This window comes from Lipotes vexillifer, unplaced genomic scaffold, assembly GCF_000442215.2.
Source record: "Lipotes vexillifer unplaced genomic scaffold, Lipotes_vexillifer_v1.1 scaffold1084, whole genome shotgun sequence".
NCBI lineage: Eukaryota > Metazoa > Chordata > Mammalia > Artiodactyla > Lipotidae > Lipotes > Lipotes vexillifer.
In genome coordinates, this window is record NW_006785495.1 from 248151 (window position 1) to 266351 (window position 18201).

Here is an 18201-nt window from a genome sequence, read left to right on the forward strand (position 1 = left end):
AAAACTATTTTGTGGGAAATAATAAAAAAGTTGCTTTTTTTTTTTTTTTTTTTTTTTTTTTGTGTGTGTGATACACGGGCTTCTCACTGCTGTGGCCTCTCCCATTGCGGAGCACAGGCTTCGCACGTGCAGGCCCAGCAGCCATGGCTCACGGGCCCAGCCGCTCTGCAGCATGTGGGATCCTCCGGACCGGGGCAAGAACCTGTATCCCCTGCATTGGCAGGCGAACTCCCAACCACTGCGCCACCAGGGAAGCCCAAGAAGTGCATTCTTAATGTGTCTCAAGCAACTTAGTAAGCTACTTTAGTCAACTTCTGGTTTTCTTCATTGGAAAATATTGCCACTCTTTACATGACAGTTTGGGGAATAAAAATGAATAATCTCTGCAGGACTTTGTTTTTGTTTTCCAACTCTTTAGTGTTGAAGGAGCTGGCAGGATTAGGGACAAGTCATAAGTTTGGCTCATTAGTTTGGCTCAAGTTGTTAGTAATGGCTAAGGACTTTTTAATGCCAATGTGCTGTTTCATTGTATACAGATGCAGCCTGAAATCAAATAGATTAATAAACCTATACAAAGGATCTCTGCTATGAGAAGAATTGGAGAAGCAGAGGAAATGTTGATTTTGTTGGACTTAGTTACCATATTAGTAGCTGCAAGGTGCAAGTGGACAGTTATTAGGTTGACGTCAGTACCATATAATTTTGACATAGGTCATGTGTACCTAAGCATGTATGCTTTAACAAACAAGTACATGAACTTATTTGATAGTCACATAGATCAAAAGAACACTAAAATCTGTCTAATAACGTATAACAAATAATCAGAAGATTAAAAAACAATTAGCCTATGAAGTGGCTTCTCTAAATAATGACAGCTATTTTGTAAAATTAGCCTGTACAAATTTCTGTTAAGACCAGTTGAATGTTGATTATAATGACTCTGTCTTTTTGAATTCACAGTTGAAGCCACCCATCTATTCTTTTTTTTTTTCTTTTTTTTTTTCATAAATTTATTTATTTATTTTTGGCTGTGTTGGGTCTTCGTTTCTGTGCGAGGGCTTTCTCCAGTTGCGGCGAGGCGAGGCCACTCTTCATCACGGTGCGCGGGCTGCTCACTGTCACGGCCTCTCCCGTTGTGGAGCACAGGCTCCAGACGCGCAGGCTCAGTAGTTGTGGCTCACGGGCTTAGTTGCTCCGCGGCATGTGGGATCTTCCCAGACCAGGGCTCAAACCCATGTCCCCTGCATTGGCAGGCAGACTCTCAACCACTGCGCCACCAGGGAAGCCCCACCCATCTATTCTTATATCTTGAACTTCTATGTAAAATTCCTAGAAACACAAGGTTCCCTTTGAGCCAAAAGGCATAGAATCTTTGTATTAATTGAAAGTCTAACTTACCATTTAATCAGGCAAGAGTGTAGCTTGATATTGCATAATACATGATGTATATTTATCCTAAAAGTCTTTGTCATAATTAATGAAATAACTAATGCAATGCACACTATCAGTTTACAGTGTCTTTAGGTAAATTTTTATTTCTGTAGATATGTATGTATTGACATATATTGAAGCCGTATATTTGAGTAAGGGTTTGTATCAGTTAGTTTTGCTGCATAAAAAAAAAAAAACCTACCCTAAACTTAGTGGTCTAAAACAACAATTATTTTTTTGCTTGATTCTTTGGGCTGGGCTCAGCTTGGTGGTTGTTCTGCTGGTCTGCCTATGTTCAGCTGGAAGATCAACTAGAGGCTGGAATTCCTGGAATTCCTCACTGGAATTCCTCACTCACAAGTCTGGCATTTAGTTGGGTGATGGGAGTAACTGAGCCATATGTCCCCAGCATCTAGCAGGTTAGCCTGGGCTTCTGTAAGTGGTGACTGGCTTCCAACAGCAGCAAGAGATAGGGCAAGCCCCAACATGGAAACACTTTTCAAACCTTTGGTTATTGTCATGTTTGCTAATGTCCTTTTAGACAAATCAGGTAACACAACCAAGTCCAGATTTGTTACACTCCACCTCTTAGTGGGAGGAGTTACAAAGCGTTTGTAGCCATTTTTATTTTGCAAGCTATCGTAAGGTTGAAATGAATTTAAATATATTTATAAGTGATATTAGTATTTTAAATTACAGCACTGTTATAGAGCCTAAGGACACTCTCTGTGAACTGGACTTCTTAAAACTAACTTTTATAGTGGAAATGATTTTGAACAGGAAAACAAAATTCAAGATTCACTGAGATGCCACATGGGATATGTATATTAGCTCTTGTTAATAAGGACATTTAATAGCTGTGGGCAATCAGGGTGTGCCTATTTGCAAATGCCACCTAATTTTCATATATTTGAGCATGAATAATATCTAAGGAAATGAATAAAAGGAAGTTCAATGATTCATTCTATTTTAGTCAATATTATATGGGATACCTGTAATAATTTAACTCTTAAACTGAAAAACTTTACTAGAATATTTTTATCTAGTTATATATGTGTAAAAAATGGTAGATATTCCTATCTGTGTTTAATCCTATCTTCATATTACACAAAGCAATCTGTTCTTTAGAAAGAAATCAGGTAGGAGGATATTACCCTTCAACCTCCACTCTGCTGCTCTAACAACAACATGTAAATCTCATTATCAATTAAGCTGCCTGCATGAGAACCCGTCAAATGCCTCCAAAGTGCTCTGGCTTCCTACATATAATTACAAATTGCAGAATACTAATTTTGGTGTCAATCAATTTGAGAACCAGTGTGCTGCACTAATACTCAGTGGGGGGCATTGAATATCAATTTCTCTGCCTGCCTCTAGCTTAGTTCAATTCCCTGTCCCCGAATTGTCTATTCTGCTTAACATTTATATCTATACCATGAATATTATTTTCTACCTTTTAATGTAGAATAATATTTTCTATCAAAAGTTGTCCTTTTTTTAAATAGTATCTTAAGGTGAATTACTTTAACCAATCCATCACTTGGAATATTTCTTTTCTTTTTGTCATATGTAGGGCCTTTCTAAAATAAACTTAAATTTGTCCATGCTTCTTGCACAATACAAGCTTTTATTGGTCCTGCTAACCCTTTTATCCTTGCAGTTTTAAAATTTAAATTTTAGCCATTCTTTTTCATATATAGCCCTCCTAGCAGGCTGCTATCAAACTTCCTTTTCCTTTGGTGTGAAAACAAAGAAAGAAATCTGGGTTCAAGTTTGATTCTGCCACTACCTGTGCAAGACTTTGAATAAATTCCTCTTTCCAGGTCTCTCTTCCCTCATTTATAAAATGGAATCATACCTAACACTGTGAGCATTAAATGAAATCATGCACATGGATTGCTTAGCATGGTGTTAGCATACATTCAGTGCTAGTCTGTGCATCCGCTTACAATATCATCATAAATGTCACTTAAGTGACTGTCTCCTGCAATTAATGGTGATTCCTTTTAAGTCATAAATTTGACATTTAAAAAACTAATTTTAGGGGAAATCTGGCCTTTGTATGCAGGCATACAGATTATAATTTAACATTGCTGGATGACTTCGAGAGGTCAGGGGAAGCAGATTTGTGTGGGAAAGCACGATCCCTGGAGTCAGACCCCGCCACACATCAACTGTTGACAGTTTCACCTGTTCGCTCAATCAGTGCTTACCGTGGGCTACTGTGCCCACGGCCAGGTGACAAAACACCCTGAATTCTTGTCCTCGTGGAGCTGGAAGTCTAGAGGGGAAAGAAGACAGGGGAAGGATTATAAAAATAAATATAAGATTACAGATTGTGTTAAGTGAGATGAGCAGGGTGCAATGAAAGAGAATAATAGGAGAGACCTAACTGAAACATGAGTGGTCAGGGAAGGCCTCCCTAAGTAAGAGAGATTTAAGCTGAGCCTGGAAGGATAAGATGGAGAGAGCTAGGCCAGGAGTAGGGAGACAGCATTCCTGGCATATGGAATAGCCCATGTGAAGCCCTTAAGTTGAAAACCTCAATGCTCTTACAAACTAAAAGAAATCTATTGTGGTTGAACATAATAAGAAAGAGAGAATAATGATGAAAGAAGAGGTCGGAAAGAAGGCAGTAGCCAAATGATGAAGGCCTATGGGCTATATTTAGGGTCATCATATATCTGGTGTCATAGGAACTGTTTGGTTTAGGCCTGTTGTCCTAATGTAATTATTAGTAACTCCCCCTTCACTCTTAAAAATGTCCTGGTTTAGACAATAAATAATCTTCACTCTAGCTGTATTAAACAGTATGGATTTTATTCTGAGTGTAGGCTTCAAAGGGAGTCTTTGAAGAGTTTTAAGGAAAATGATACCATATGATCTACTTTTTAGGTGATGAGGCATGAGTGAATGCAGGGAAGAAAGTTGGAAGGCTATTCAGGAGTGTAGGAGACAGATGACCTTGCCTTGGAGTGGGATGGTGACACTGAAGATGGAGCGATGTGGATAGATTCAAGACATATTTTGGAGTTAGAATGGTTAGGTCCTAGTGATGAAGTTAATATGGGAGATGAGGGAGAAGGAGTTATCAAGAATAACTGTGAGGTTTTTAGCTTAAACCACTGAGTGGCTGGTGGTGCCATTACTTCAGTGGAAAGCAGTTGAAAGGAAACACTGAGTGAGGAATGAAGAAAGGGAAGAACCAGAGCTCCGTGTTTGATGGTTAAATTTGAGAAGCCATGGAGATGCCAGGTATTTTGCCCAAGGATAAATAGCAGATAAGTAGATCTGAGTAGTTCTAAGTTGATTTGAGATTCAAACTCTTGTCTTATGATTCCAAACCTTATATACCCAAAAAACCATCTTAAATGTAGAGCTGTGCTTGAATATTTCTTCCTGCCGTGTTTCCTGAGTAATGCTTGTGACAGATGCCTAGGCCTTTGCTTCTGGGCACTTAGTCGCAATAGGGGCCTAAAAGTATATTTAAATAAATTTCTAAAAATGAGTAACAAACTATCTAACCCACAGGCCTTTTCTTTAAGAAAAAGAGATAGGAAATGAGATTATGGGGTGTGGCTGAGACCCTCAGTTGGCAGATTAGGATGTCAGGCACAGGGAGGTTATGTGTTTTCACTAATGTTGACCAGGTAGTTGGAGAGCTGGAATGTACAGCCTCAGTCTTCATCCCTTCCAGGTCATGGTTCTTTGCAGAAAATCTATGAACAGTCCTCTGGTGAGAGGTCATTTAGCAAATGTCTGGATGGAACAGTGGGTTTTGTTGTTGGCCTGAGTTAAGGGGAGGGTTTTATCTCCATCAGGGGAGAAAGACCATCTTCAACAGTCTTTCAGTTGTGAGCAGAGCTAGTTTGATTGTTCAGATTTTCCTTTGGCGAGAAGCACATGTGTTTTGAGCGTTACAGAGCACCCTGTTGTGTGAGCCTCGCTAACCCGTGCCTCTTAGCGCAGCTGATGTGTCCATTTGCTATGGAGTGACAGCTGGCTGCCCGGCCCATCAATGCGACTGCTGTTTCAGGTAGAGACAGCTGCTCCGCCACCAGGTATGGGGAGCCGAGAGAAGAAATAGACTGAAAAGGTCACTGCTCCTGGAGTTCCTTGGACATCACTCTGGTGAACTGCCTTGGTAGTGTTCATTGGATGGAGTTCTTTAGATAGTCTCATCTAGTTGACATCTTATCAAATTAGTGCTTTCACTTTACAAAAATTAAAATGAGTTTCAGACAAAAGGACACAGTTGTTTAGAGTCATCCTGCTAGAACATGATGCTGATTTCATGCAACATTTGTGGTACCAATCAGGTTTCAGCCGATTAATTAAATCATACCAAGACTGGGAATGAAGTTTAAATTATCGTGCATGGGATTACCCACACATTTAATGATCATGGCTAAAGCAACATTTGCACGGGCCTTGGGTGTCATGTTTACCCGAGAGTGACTTGCTCCTTTCATCCACGTCTCTCAGCTGTCACCCCATGTCTGGAGAGTGTGCCTGCAAGCCAGGCTGGTCAGGACTCTACTGTAATGAGACATGTTCTCCTGGATTCTACGGGGAAGCTTGCCAACAGATCTGCAGCTGCCAAAACGGGGCTGACTGTGACAGTGTGACAGGAAAGTGCACCTGTGCCCCAGGATTCAAAGTGAGTGGCTTGGGCTGTGGAGGAAGGAGATAAGGGGTGCAACTTGGAGCATATTGATACCATGATTTATATGACCTTTTCTGAAGTCCAATGAATGTGCTAAAAAATCAATCGCATCATTAACAAGAAAGAAAATAAAGAGAAAAGTAATAATAAGAGATATAAATACCTGAGAATGATGACTGGGCAAGCCAGTGAAACTATAAAGTGGCATTAATATTTAATTATTTAATTAATATATGTCATGAAGTAAGGTGTATTTTAATTATTCCTTATGTAATTATTTTATCATGTTTTATAGGTAGCAATTTTCCAAGTAGGATATGTATTATTGTCAACCGTTTTTGTTTTAATTCCATGCAATTTGAAGGTGCATACTACATCAAGTTAGCATTTATTATATACTAATATCCAAGGATTAGTAGTATATAAGTTTTTCAGTCCCTTTGAGAATCTAGACCTTTCAAATATGCCTATAAGCTAACAGAGAAGAATTTTGCCTAGTTTCCAGGATTTCTTAGCAACAGATTAGAAATTTTTGTTTTGAAGGAAAATGGGTTGTTCTTGAGTTATTTTCTCCCCTTTTTAAGAGAACATTAAACTGTGAAGGATGTTGATGATTACTCCAGAGCACGTAATATAGAATGAGTGGGTCATAAGGTCTCAGAGCTGAGATCTTTACAGGATTTTCTAACATGTGTCACAATTCTTTGGTTGAGCCCTTGAATTATCCTTAAGAGTCTTTTCTGTTTTTAAAGGAGGGTGACCTCCAGTCACCTTTGGTAACCAACTTCTATGTTTAACGCTCCCTGTCAGATAATAAATTGAATCATGCTGCTGGCTGAGTGTGTTCTATTCCTTTGCCTCACCCACTAATCGTATTACGTATTATACAAGGCAGTCTGGGAAGCATTGCAATTTAATGTATAGTTCATATTTATGTTTATTGACAGTAATTGTACAGCTACAGTTTGTTGTTCTATATCTACTTGTCTGAGCAAGGACAGAGGGTTTTGAATTTATTTGCTACCAAGGAAAACTAATGAAGGCAGCAGGCTTTTTTTGGGTCCTATTCAATACTGTATCCTAAATATAGGCCAGCTAACATTGCCCTTGAATCTGTACAATTAGTATAGTGGTGATGTTATAACAACTCTTAAAAATACAACGTGTTAAAATTAGAGAGGGACTGTAATTAGCATGGACAAGATATATTTTTGTTTATTTGTGTTGGCCTTATTTCATGTGGTAAAATTGCATGCATTTTCCTATTTGCGCCCATCTAGGGAATTGACTGCTCTACCCCGTGCCCTCTGGGAACCTATGGGATAAATTGTTCCTCTCTCTGCGGCTGTAGAAACGATGCTGTCTGCTCTCCTGTGGATGGGTCTTGTACTTGCAAAGCAGGTGAGTGGGTGAATGAGCCTGTTACCTGATCCTAGTCCTGTTAACTCCTAAAGGCACAGGAAAGAAACTTTAACTAGGATTCTAGCTCCAGCTGTGCAGAAATACGGTGCCTGGACTCAGCAAGACCCTTATCCAGGGAGAGCTCTCCTGCTTTCGTGAGTCAGAGGGAGAGGCTCACATGAGATGATCTCTAAAGTCGCTGCCAGCTCCAAAAGTCTGTGAGTCTCTGTGCTTTGGTGGAGCGTAAGCAAGCAGACATGTTTCCATTCCCCTAAATTGATTGGCCTGGAGTCCTGACAAGAAATGCAGCCAAGCACCTGATTGTACGTGGGGGCCGGATCGTGTTTATTCACAGTTGCTGCAGCAGCCGGGATCCTGGATATTCACTGTTCATGGTTCATGGGCTCCAGCTTTAAAGATGGGGTTGTTCTTTCAAACACAAACTTTCCTTCTGCCTCCGATATAAATATTTCATTTGCTGACCTGAACAAAACCCAGCACCCCACAATGTGCATCACTGCGCATTAGATAGTGAGTTATGTACGTTGTGCATCTTCACTTCATCTCTCTTTCTCCATAGCCCGGTAGTGCTTCTCAGTGTTGGCATCCTTGACAGCTGTGTGGGTGCTTTAGTTCATTTCTGGTAGAGGCTTTACGTGGCAGAGCCAATGCTCCCTGAGCTGTGGCAGGGGCACTTCTGTGCACCTCTGAGATGTTTCTCAGGTGAAGAGTGGCTTGGAAAGGCTGGGCAGAGCTCCCTGCTGCCTTTGTTTGCTCATGTGCCCTGGCACTCTTGTCGTGGCAGGCTGGCACGGGGTGGACTGCTCCATCAGCTGTCCCAGTGGCACATGGGGCTTTGGCTGTAACTTAACATGCCAGTGCCTCAACGGCGGAGCCTGCAACACCCTGGATGGGACCTGCACCTGTGCACCTGGATGGCGCGGGGAGAAATGTGAATTTCCCTGCCAGGTATGACCCAACTGGGAGGGCCGGGAGGAGCTGATGCCAGAGGGTTAGCTTATTTTTGCAGACTTCATGATTTAAAGTGCCTGATAGTGAACCAAACCATAGTGACTACTAGAAGAATTGAGGTGTTTCAACTCAGATTGGATACAGGATAGGAAAAGGAATAGATGTGGAAATTAGTTAGGCAGCTTTGTGAGAATCCCTTCCTTCCTCTCTCTCCTGGTTCCCGCCACCATTCCCCTCTGTTTTCTCTATTCTAATATACCCATATCTTCATGGCAGCCAGTCACCAGCATTTGTCAAACACCCAGTGTATGCCTGTCAACTCTCCAAATGTTGTGTTTCCATTATAATGGAAATGCTCCAGACTTTGGGGTGGAAAGTGGCAGGACATTGAAAGGGGTGTGGTGATGGTGTCACAGAAAGCCTCAGTGAGGTGGGGAAAGGTTTGGAAACAGTTGCCTTTTAACACAGATATCTCTGAAGTCACACAAATCTCCATAGATTTCCATGGTTCAAGGCTGACTCTGTTCCCTTGACCTACTTTGGAGACACCCATCATCAGAACCCCTGTGCCGAGTGTGCCGCAGGCCATCAGGGTGGGCAATGGGTAGTGCATTCTGTAGTAACAGCCCGTTTCACTTGCTTCCTCTCACGCACGGGGCCAGTTTCCTTCCCTCTTTTCCATTGCTCTCTCTCCCTATGCTCCTGAGCCATTAAGCATTCTCTCAGTGGTGTGTGTTCTCTGCCTCCCGGGGATCATCTGATGGTGAGGTGACACCATGACCCCCTGAACCGGCCCCCTCGAGGGGGTCCTTCCACAGAGCGCTTTTCTCCCTGGGCTTCCTCCTCATTAAGTGCAGCCCATTTGGCAGCTAGAGAGCATCTCACCGGGGGCTATTCCATGCCCTCCAAACCCCTAGGACAAAGTTAGCTTAGCTTTGCCTCCTGTCATCCACCAGTGAACAGATTATCAGTGCTCTGAAATGGGCTTGAAGATCACCCTTCACTCCCAGTCTGAGTGTGGACAACGCAAAGCCCCCAGCCCAATCTCGTCCTTTTTTTGGTATATTATTAGATGCATTAATAAATCAGCAAAGGCTGAAGATGGTTTAGTGGCTCACACTGTAGCAAAGCTAAATCCTATAAGCCCGAACAAACATTAGTAGAACCTAAAAATGTTTTTTTTAATATTTTATTTTAGTAAGCACTAGACAAATGATTATGCCATCTAACACCCACTACCTGTGTAATTCTGGTTTTCGGTGCCTCCCTCTTGGTAATTTTGCAGCTTGGTGCTGTGGGAGGTTTGTAGTACTCTCCCTCAGTCAGGACCTGGCAAAAGAGCAGGGCTTATAAATGCAGAACTTTCATTCCTCTCCCACAAACTAAATGATTACGTCCGTGAAGGGTCTCATCTCTGCTGGACCACCAACGAGACGTGCATGTGAAAACATTAAGGTCTGGGAGGGGATGAGAGCGGGTGGGGGGCGGGTGGCGACACACACTGCATCCTCACTCAGGAGGTTGAATCAGAATGTTTCATGTGGTTTAGATGGCATCATGGAGAGGAGGATGCTAATTAGGAAAAGTGACAAAAGATGTTAATTTCTCCTAGTTCTATGTATCTCATTGGCAAATTATGGAAATGAGCTTCATCATTAGAACTGTTATTTTTTAAATTTTAGGCTTTCTTTATGTGGGTCAGAGACTTCCCTTTTCACTAATGAATAGAATGCCTTGTAGGAGAATAAAATTCTGGAACCGTGTATGGTGGCAGATGTTAACTTATTGTGGTAATCATTTCACAATATAAACAAATATCGAATCATTATATTTTAGACCTGAAACAAATAAAACATATGTCAATTATACCTGAATGGGGAAAAAAATGCCCTGTAAGGAGTACTGAAATATTTTATAAAAATCTTTAGGAACAAAAAGACAATATTTTTATGAGTTGTGGCTCATGGTGAGATAAAGATTCTTTTAATTAATTGGCATGTTTACCTATATTTGCCTACATGCACATCAGCATATTGGCATAGTTGGTTCACCATTCGTGTGGTAGACATAAACTAAGGTTTGAGCGATTTAAAAATGCTTACCTCTTGCAGCCTAGCCTATATTTGGGGGGCCAGGAAGACATGGGAAGAGGTGATTGTAATGCATGCTGCTGAGAGGTGTTTGGGAGGGGAGGGTGCTGTTTCTGAAACGGCTGACTGAGGTCCCTCTCATCTCGCACCATGGGATTCCCAGGCCTCATTGCTATTTTCCATGCAGGATGGCACATACGGGCTGAACTGTGCCGAGCGCTGTGACTGCAGCCATGCGGATGGCTGCCACCCCACCACGGGCCATTGCCGCTGCCTCCCCGGATGGTCAGGTGAGAACCAAGGGCCACTACTTGAAATGGGAAACACGCCAACTTGTGCCTAAGCGCTGTTCCTTGCTACTTCAGAGAAACATGCACAGGTCAACTTTTCAGAAAAAAATGAAAATATGGTAAAGTCTCCAGGAAGCGGACAAATTTTTACCCAAGAAATATTACTGCTAGGCCTAATTACTCTGTAATCCAGGGATGACTTTTTGTTAAATCAGGCAAGGGCAGTTCTCTTGAGCCTTCTGGTATGGATGTTACGGAAAAACCTGAACGAACTTTTTGGCCAACCCAATACAACTATCAGAATTCACGTCATCAAGAGGGCAAAATTGTGAATTGCTATGAAGAGTTTAGCAAGACCTCTGTGGTATTTTTGAGCATTGAGGAAATAATGATTGAAATCATAAGAAAATAAGTTCACCTCAGTGAGGCAAAACTATTAAATAGTTTTATGGTTAATATGCAAATATTAAAATATTTATTACTAGAAATACTTCTTACAATAATATTTGCCTTAAAAATTCATAATATGGGGCTTCCCTGGTGGCGCAGGGGTTGAGAGTCCACCTGCCGATGCAGGGGACACAGGTTCGTGCCCCGGTCCAGGAAGATCCCACGTGCTGTGGAGCAGCTGGGCCCGTGAGCCATGGCCACTGAGCCTGCACGTCCGGAGCCTGTGCTCTACAACGGGAGAGGCCACAACAGTGAGAGGCCCACGTACCGCAAAAAAAAAAAAAAAAAAAAAAAAAAAATCATAATATGATTGAGGACAAATTTTCTAACCACAAGGTAGAAGTTTCTCCTTATTTATATGGCTTCTTGGTTTCAGCCAGGAAGTTTATCAAACTAACAGTGGTCTTGGGAGAAGACCAATGTTTTCGCTTAGGACATATAGACTTGGGAGATGGCACTAAATGCCCAAGCAAATTGGGATCTTGCTCTTCTTTTTGATACATCAATTCAAGGGTGTTCTAAGAAGACAAAAGAAGCCAAAAAATAGAATTTTAAACACTCATTAAGAAAAATTGCTAATGGGAATGCAATAGGAAAGTTATCGGTTATTGGAAAGAATGAATGGAATATATGGATGAACGTTTCTTCTCTAAGTAAATTGAAATGTTAAATGCTGATTGCCAACTTAGAGTGAAATCCTGTTAAACTGGAGACAGGATTAGAGGTAGATAAATGAACCAAAACTTTCGTTTAAAATTATATTCTCATTGGAAGTCATTTGTGTGTGCTTTTGTATATATTTGTGTCTAAATATATTTGTATATATATTTAGAGAAGAGAGAGGGATTTGTAAGACAGAGCTGTTTCCATATTGGTGATTCTTCAGTATCCTCCAGAATAGTTTTTTTAACTTGTCCTCTAAAAGAGAAATTGATAGTAACAAGACCAGTATTCTCTTCAGTGATGGTTCATATTTTCAGAAAATGGGTCTTTCAGAGAAGACTCTTATGCCTGCATACCAGAGTTGTCATGTTGAGGAAATTATGGAGTGGCCTTACCTTTTAGCAAAAATGCACACAAAGAAGACTCTAGAGAAATAATAATAAGTAATGCTTACTGAGCGCTTACTGCAGGCTTACAGCTCTATGAAGTAGAAAATATTATTTTCTCCTTTTTACAGATGAGGAAACTGAGGCAAAGAGAAGTTAAGTGGCCTGACCCAGAGTCCCAGAGTCAGTAAACATGAGAAATGGGATTTGCACCAATGCTGTCCCACCATGTAGCCAGCTCTCTTAACTTTTATACCCTACTGCCATGCATGGACTTAGTCCAAGAAGTGCTGGGGGGAGAGGGAAGTTACGCTGAGATTTATTTTCAGCATGGATGAAGACTTCTGAGAATTATATGAGAGGACCATGGTGCTCAGTGCTGATAACTAGCAACCTTTTTATAGATAGATAGGTAGGTAGGTAGGTAGGTAGGTAGATAGATAGATAGACTCACATATCATAGAATTCACCTATTTAAAGTGTAGAATTCAATGGTTTTTAGTGTATTCAAACAATTGTACTGCCATCACCACTATCAATTTTAGAAGATCTTCATTACCACCCCACAACAAAAACCCTATTAGTACCTATTAGCAGTCATTCTGCATTTACTCCCAACTCACCCTCCCACACCCTTCTCTCTACTCTAGGCAACCACTAATCTACTTTCTGTTTCTGTAAACTTGCCTATTCTGGATATTGTATAGATTCATATAATAAGTGGTATTTTGTAACTGGATTCCTTCTCTTAGCATATGTTTTTAAGGTTCATCCATATTGGAGCATATATCAATACTTCATTCCTTTTGACTGGCAAATAATATTCCATTGTGTGGATAGGCAACATTTTATTTACCCATTCATCAGTTGATAGACATTTGGGTTGTTCCCACCTTTTTGGCTATTATGAAAAATACTGTTATGAACATTCTTGTACAGTTTTTGTGTGGATGTATATATTTTAGGTATACACTTAGGCGTGGAATTGCTGGGTTGTATGGTAACTCTAAGTTTAACCTTTTTAAGAACTACTGCACTTGTTTTCCAAAGCATCTGTACCATTTTGCATTCCTACCAGCAGTGTATGAAGTTTCCATATCCTCACCATACTTGTTATTATCTTTTTGATTATAGCCATCCTGGTGGGTGTGAAATCTTATCTCATTGTGTTTTTGATTTGCATTCCCTCAATAAGTAATGATGTTGAGCAACTTTTCATGTATTTATTGGCCATCTGTGTATCTTCATTGTAGAAATATCTCTTCAGATACTTTGCTCATTTTTTAACTTGTGTTATTTGTCTTTTTATTATTGAGTTGTAATATCTCTTTATATATTCTAGCTCTAGGTCCCTTTTCAGATATATAATTTGCAAACATTTTCGCTCTGTGATTATTTTTTCACTTTCTTGATGGTGTCTTTTGCCACAGAAAAGTTTTTATATTTATAAAGTTCAGTTTATCTATTTTTTTCTTTTGTTGCTTGTACTTTGGGTGTCAAATCTAAGAAACCATTGCCTAATCCTAGATAACAGTGATTTATGCCTGATTATTCTTCTAAGCATTTTATAATTTTAGCTTTTACATTCCGGTCTTTGATACATTTTGAGTTTGTTTCTATATATGGTGTGAGGTAGGGGTCCAAATTTATTCATTTGTATGTCAATATCCTGTTGTCCCAGCACCATTTGTTGAGAAGAACATTCTTTCCCCCACTGTATTGTCTTGATATCCTTGTCAGAAAGCAATTTATCATAAATGTGACAGCAATTATTTCTGGACTCTCATTTCTATTCCATTGATATATATGCCTATCCTTATGTCAGTAACATACTCTTTTGATTGCTGTAGCTTTGTAGAAAGTTTTAAAATTGGGACATGTGAGTCTTCCAACTTTGGTCTTCTTTATCCAGATTGTTTGGCTATCCTGGGTCCTTTGAATTTCCATATGTATTTTAGGATCAGCATGTTAACTCCTGCAAAGAAACAAGGTGTAAAATTAAAGAGGATTGAATAAATAGATCCATGAGAGTAATATTGCCAGCTTATCAATATTAAGTCTTCAGATCCTTGAACGTAGGAGGCCAACAGTAACTTCTGCAGTGGTGTCTCTCAGCCCTTTGGAATTTGTTGAGAGCTTCTTTGGCTTCTGGCAGGAGTAAACTGAGAAAAACTGTAGTGTGCTTGATTTCTAGTGTTTGAGAGCTACCTTGGGAAACAGATCAAGGCTTGTGTAATAGACTTCATTTTCTGTCAATAGGAGCTACCCACAGAAACAAGGACTCCCTAGCCCTCTAATTCCTCCCTGACTTGCAAAGGCTGAGATAACTGACTTCCCAGTGTGAAATTCCACCTTCCCGTGTTTCTGTTTGGCTCTTAATTACTAAATGTTAAAACTACATCCCTCCAGGTATTAAACCAGACTTTGTGACTTCACAGCGTTCTTGAAGTTCTCAAATGTAGTGACCAGTACTAAGTTCTCAAAGACCACAGTGATGCAAATAGCATTTTAGCCCCCTGGCAAATTCAGAACTTAACTAACAGAGAAGTCACATCATTTGTTTTGGGCCATACTCCACCAAATCTACTTTTGTCTTATGAATATAGAGGAAATGTGAGATGTTCCTGAACACACCAGTCATTGATCAAGTATCCACCTGCTTTGATGATTTAGAACAAGCCTGTGAAAAGCATGTGCAAGTATATATGAGAAAAGCAAGAGATATGATTTAGCCTGAAGCCAGCTAGAAAATGTGTTAGTTGCATTCCATAGTCTGGGTCATGGGGTAAGACAAATGATCCCATCTGGCCTTAGACCTGTGGAGCTCCTGTGGGGATGCAGTGGCTTTGTCATACAACATAATCTTGTAATCCTCTGTCCATCTGTGACTGGTCTGCTTCTCCAAAGGAGAGGAAGTTTTGCTGCTTAATTTGTTCTATCACTTGTTGCCCACCATCTCTTTGCTTCATGGCTCCAGTGTCTAATTCCTGTGGGTCTTCTGCCTGGGCTGTTGGTCTGTAAGTATCTAAGACTGCTGGGAGACATTTTTTAGAGCAGTCATCCCCTGCACTCAACAGAACACACTTGTATAAGCAAACATATGTAGAGGAAAAGAAAGTTCCTGAAGTTCTGGAAAACACCCTACAGTTGGATCAAGAATTGGTTTATTTTTCTAAAAAGAAAGAAGAGTAGACTCTGTATTATGTACACAGAACACCATTTCATTGTCAAAACTGGGTAGACTCATCATTTTTCATTACATACTTGTTTTGAGTAAGTACCTCATAAGGACATTTCAAAATAGGAAGAAAGCTTTGCTTTTCCTTTAGATATCAGGTTTGGGGCAAAATAAGTAACCTCAGTCCAGGGAAGCAAGTGATTCTGTTTCCTTCCTCCTTATTGTGGAGATTGCTCTAGGTGAAATGTTGAGAATCGCTGGAGAGGGTAGCAAGTATGTGGGATGACAGTGAGGCTTTGTGAAGGAATCAATGAAATCTAACACAGGGACCTGGGCTCTTCCCTCGACCAAATCATCAAGATACTGAAGAGGCACCAAATGTGCTCAGCTGCTGAGGGTGGGGAGAGGCTGATCTGGCCTAGGAGTATGGATCCAGAAAGAAGGGTCAAGAGACCTTTATCCCTCTTTGCAAAGAAACTGACATACCCACATTGAGGAAGTCAGGCACTGACATGATATACTGAGGAAGGTAGCTTGCTTTCTCACCAAGGGGCGCATCACCATCCTTGTAACTTCACTCTCTTTTCTAATGTTTGACGGTCTTTTTTCTTAAAGGAAGCAAGACTCTTACTTATTTCTAATATAATTGATAGTCCCATTTTTACCTAGTCATAAAATAAGTTTTCAAAATGTACTACCATAAATATTAACCAAAAGTTGCATCTGACATCCCAGATACTATTTCCAAAAGAAATGTAGCATTTTTCAAAAGAAGAGACATGCACTTTTATTATATGTTTTTAATTAAAACCTTAATTTATTGATGTGTTTAGCCAATAGGTTACTTTATCAAACAGAGGCAGATTGCATTAAAAAAATGGGAAAAAATGAAACATCAACAAGATATAGGCGGTGTCCTGGGCTCCTTCTCCCACACCTCTGCTACACACACACACACACACACACACACACACACAGTCTAATAAAATGAGACTAACTCTTCAAAATCATTATTCTGCAATTCCAGGTGTCAGTGAAATATAATTAGGTGTATGTGTGTGTGTGTATGTGTGTTTCCAGAGTAGTGGAGTGATATGCTTTATAAAGTTTTTTTCCCAAAAACAGTAGAAACACGCTGATGTTTTTTTTTTTCCTTCCTTTCTGCTCTGACTTCAGTCAGCTAGATCACCTCTTTGCTGAGTGTTACAGCTAATCAAGATTTCATTCCAGCTGTCTGGGAAGATATGCAGTCTCCAGGCTGGTTCCTGACCCTGGCTAAGATCACTGTCACCTGGGAACTCCTTTAACTCATATAACTCATATATTCCTGATCCCCACTTCACACCTACTAAATGACAGTCTGGAGGGTGCATGAGGAGGAGGATGGAGCCATTGCCAGCCCATAAAGTACCGTTTGGACAAATTTGGAAAAGATTTGGAATTCCCTCAGAGTGTGCTTCTTGGTGGTAGAATGCAACGAGCTGGGTTTCTGCTCTAATTTAGCCCTTTAGCCAGGGGCTCTTGTGCAGTGTACAACCTGCACAACCTTACCTGTTGGCCCTGTCTGTTATTTAAAAAGTTACCCCGGTAATTGCAGGGGCAATTACCCATCTGTGGGTTGGCTTCTGCTCTACCTTGCTACTCTAGTGATTGAAGAGGTTGGAGTCCATGGGAGCATTTCTGCGACAGAAAACCTCATAGCCAGTGGCAAAAGACTAGAGGAGGCTTAGAGATACATTCATTCCGGAACAAAAAAGTTAAATGCTAAACTGAGAGAAAAGAGATTAAGATGCCAAAGCAAAGTCTAGGAGCCTTAGGAAAGAGAGTGGGACTAGCAAGGCGTGGATAATGATGAGGAGGGGAAAGGAGAGTAGGAAGAGAGGTGGGGTGCTCGTCTGAGCCCAGCCAGGAAGGGGGGCACTGGAAAGAGGAAACACTGCAGGCAACTTCATGATCAGAGGCCAGCTTTTCTACTCTTTTCAGCAAGCAGAACCAGGCCTGCAGTGGTCCCAGCACCTCTCCAGAAGGACAGTCCCCCTTTCTAAGTTTCCCCACACACACCGAGTTTGACCAGCTGGGTAAAGGAGCTGCTGCTTCGGACACTGATCGGTGATGCCTGAATTGTCCTAGTAAGGGGAGACCCACCTTTCTTTGTCAAGTGATATAGAAGTGCAAATTCAAGCGCACATGGGTTTTAATCAACGTGCTTTGCACCCAATCAGCCACAAGTGCAAATGACTCGTTATTTGACCCTTTAAGATATTGGGGCAGGAGGGTGGGAAATGTGTAGCACATGCATATGTCTGTCTGTCACATGGTCTTGGGGTAGGGAGTAATTTAAAAGCAGAACATGGGGTCCCTAAAGTGAGGGTGGAGGGAGGGGCTCGACCTCCCAAAAGAAAGGCTGTTGTAAAAGCCAAGCTTCCAGATCCCTAATCTGCCTGGCATTCCGTTCTGTTTGCTTTTATCTGGGCCCGGACTAAGGCGGGCCATGCTCTCTGGTGTTTTGTGTTGCCACTGCAAATACAAACATCTCTGATTTACATTATTTATTTATCAAGATTTTTTTTCAACTTGGCTACCAACATAGCAGTTCCTTCTTCCTTTAACATTTATGGTATCGAAAGAGAAAAATTTTTTTTTTTTTTTTTTTTTTTTGTACGCGCGTCCTTCC

The 18201-nt window shown here is 40.8% G+C and overlaps 1 protein-coding gene across 1 annotated transcript in view; it reads left to right on the forward strand.

Moving 5' to 3' along the window:
* The window catches only part of MEGF10 (multiple EGF like domains 10), a 126009-nt gene that overhangs the window by 81670 nt on the left and 26138 nt on the right, over positions 1–18201 (forward strand). The window contains exons 10-13 of the mRNA XM_007457608.1: positions 5917–6091; positions 7378–7498; positions 8304–8467; positions 10748–10850. Of these exons, the coding sequence (XP_007457670.1) occupies positions 5917–6091; positions 7378–7498; positions 8304–8467; positions 10748–10850 (563 nt within the window). The remainder of the gene's footprint in view (positions 1–5916; positions 6092–7377; positions 7499–8303; positions 8468–10747; positions 10851–18201) is intronic.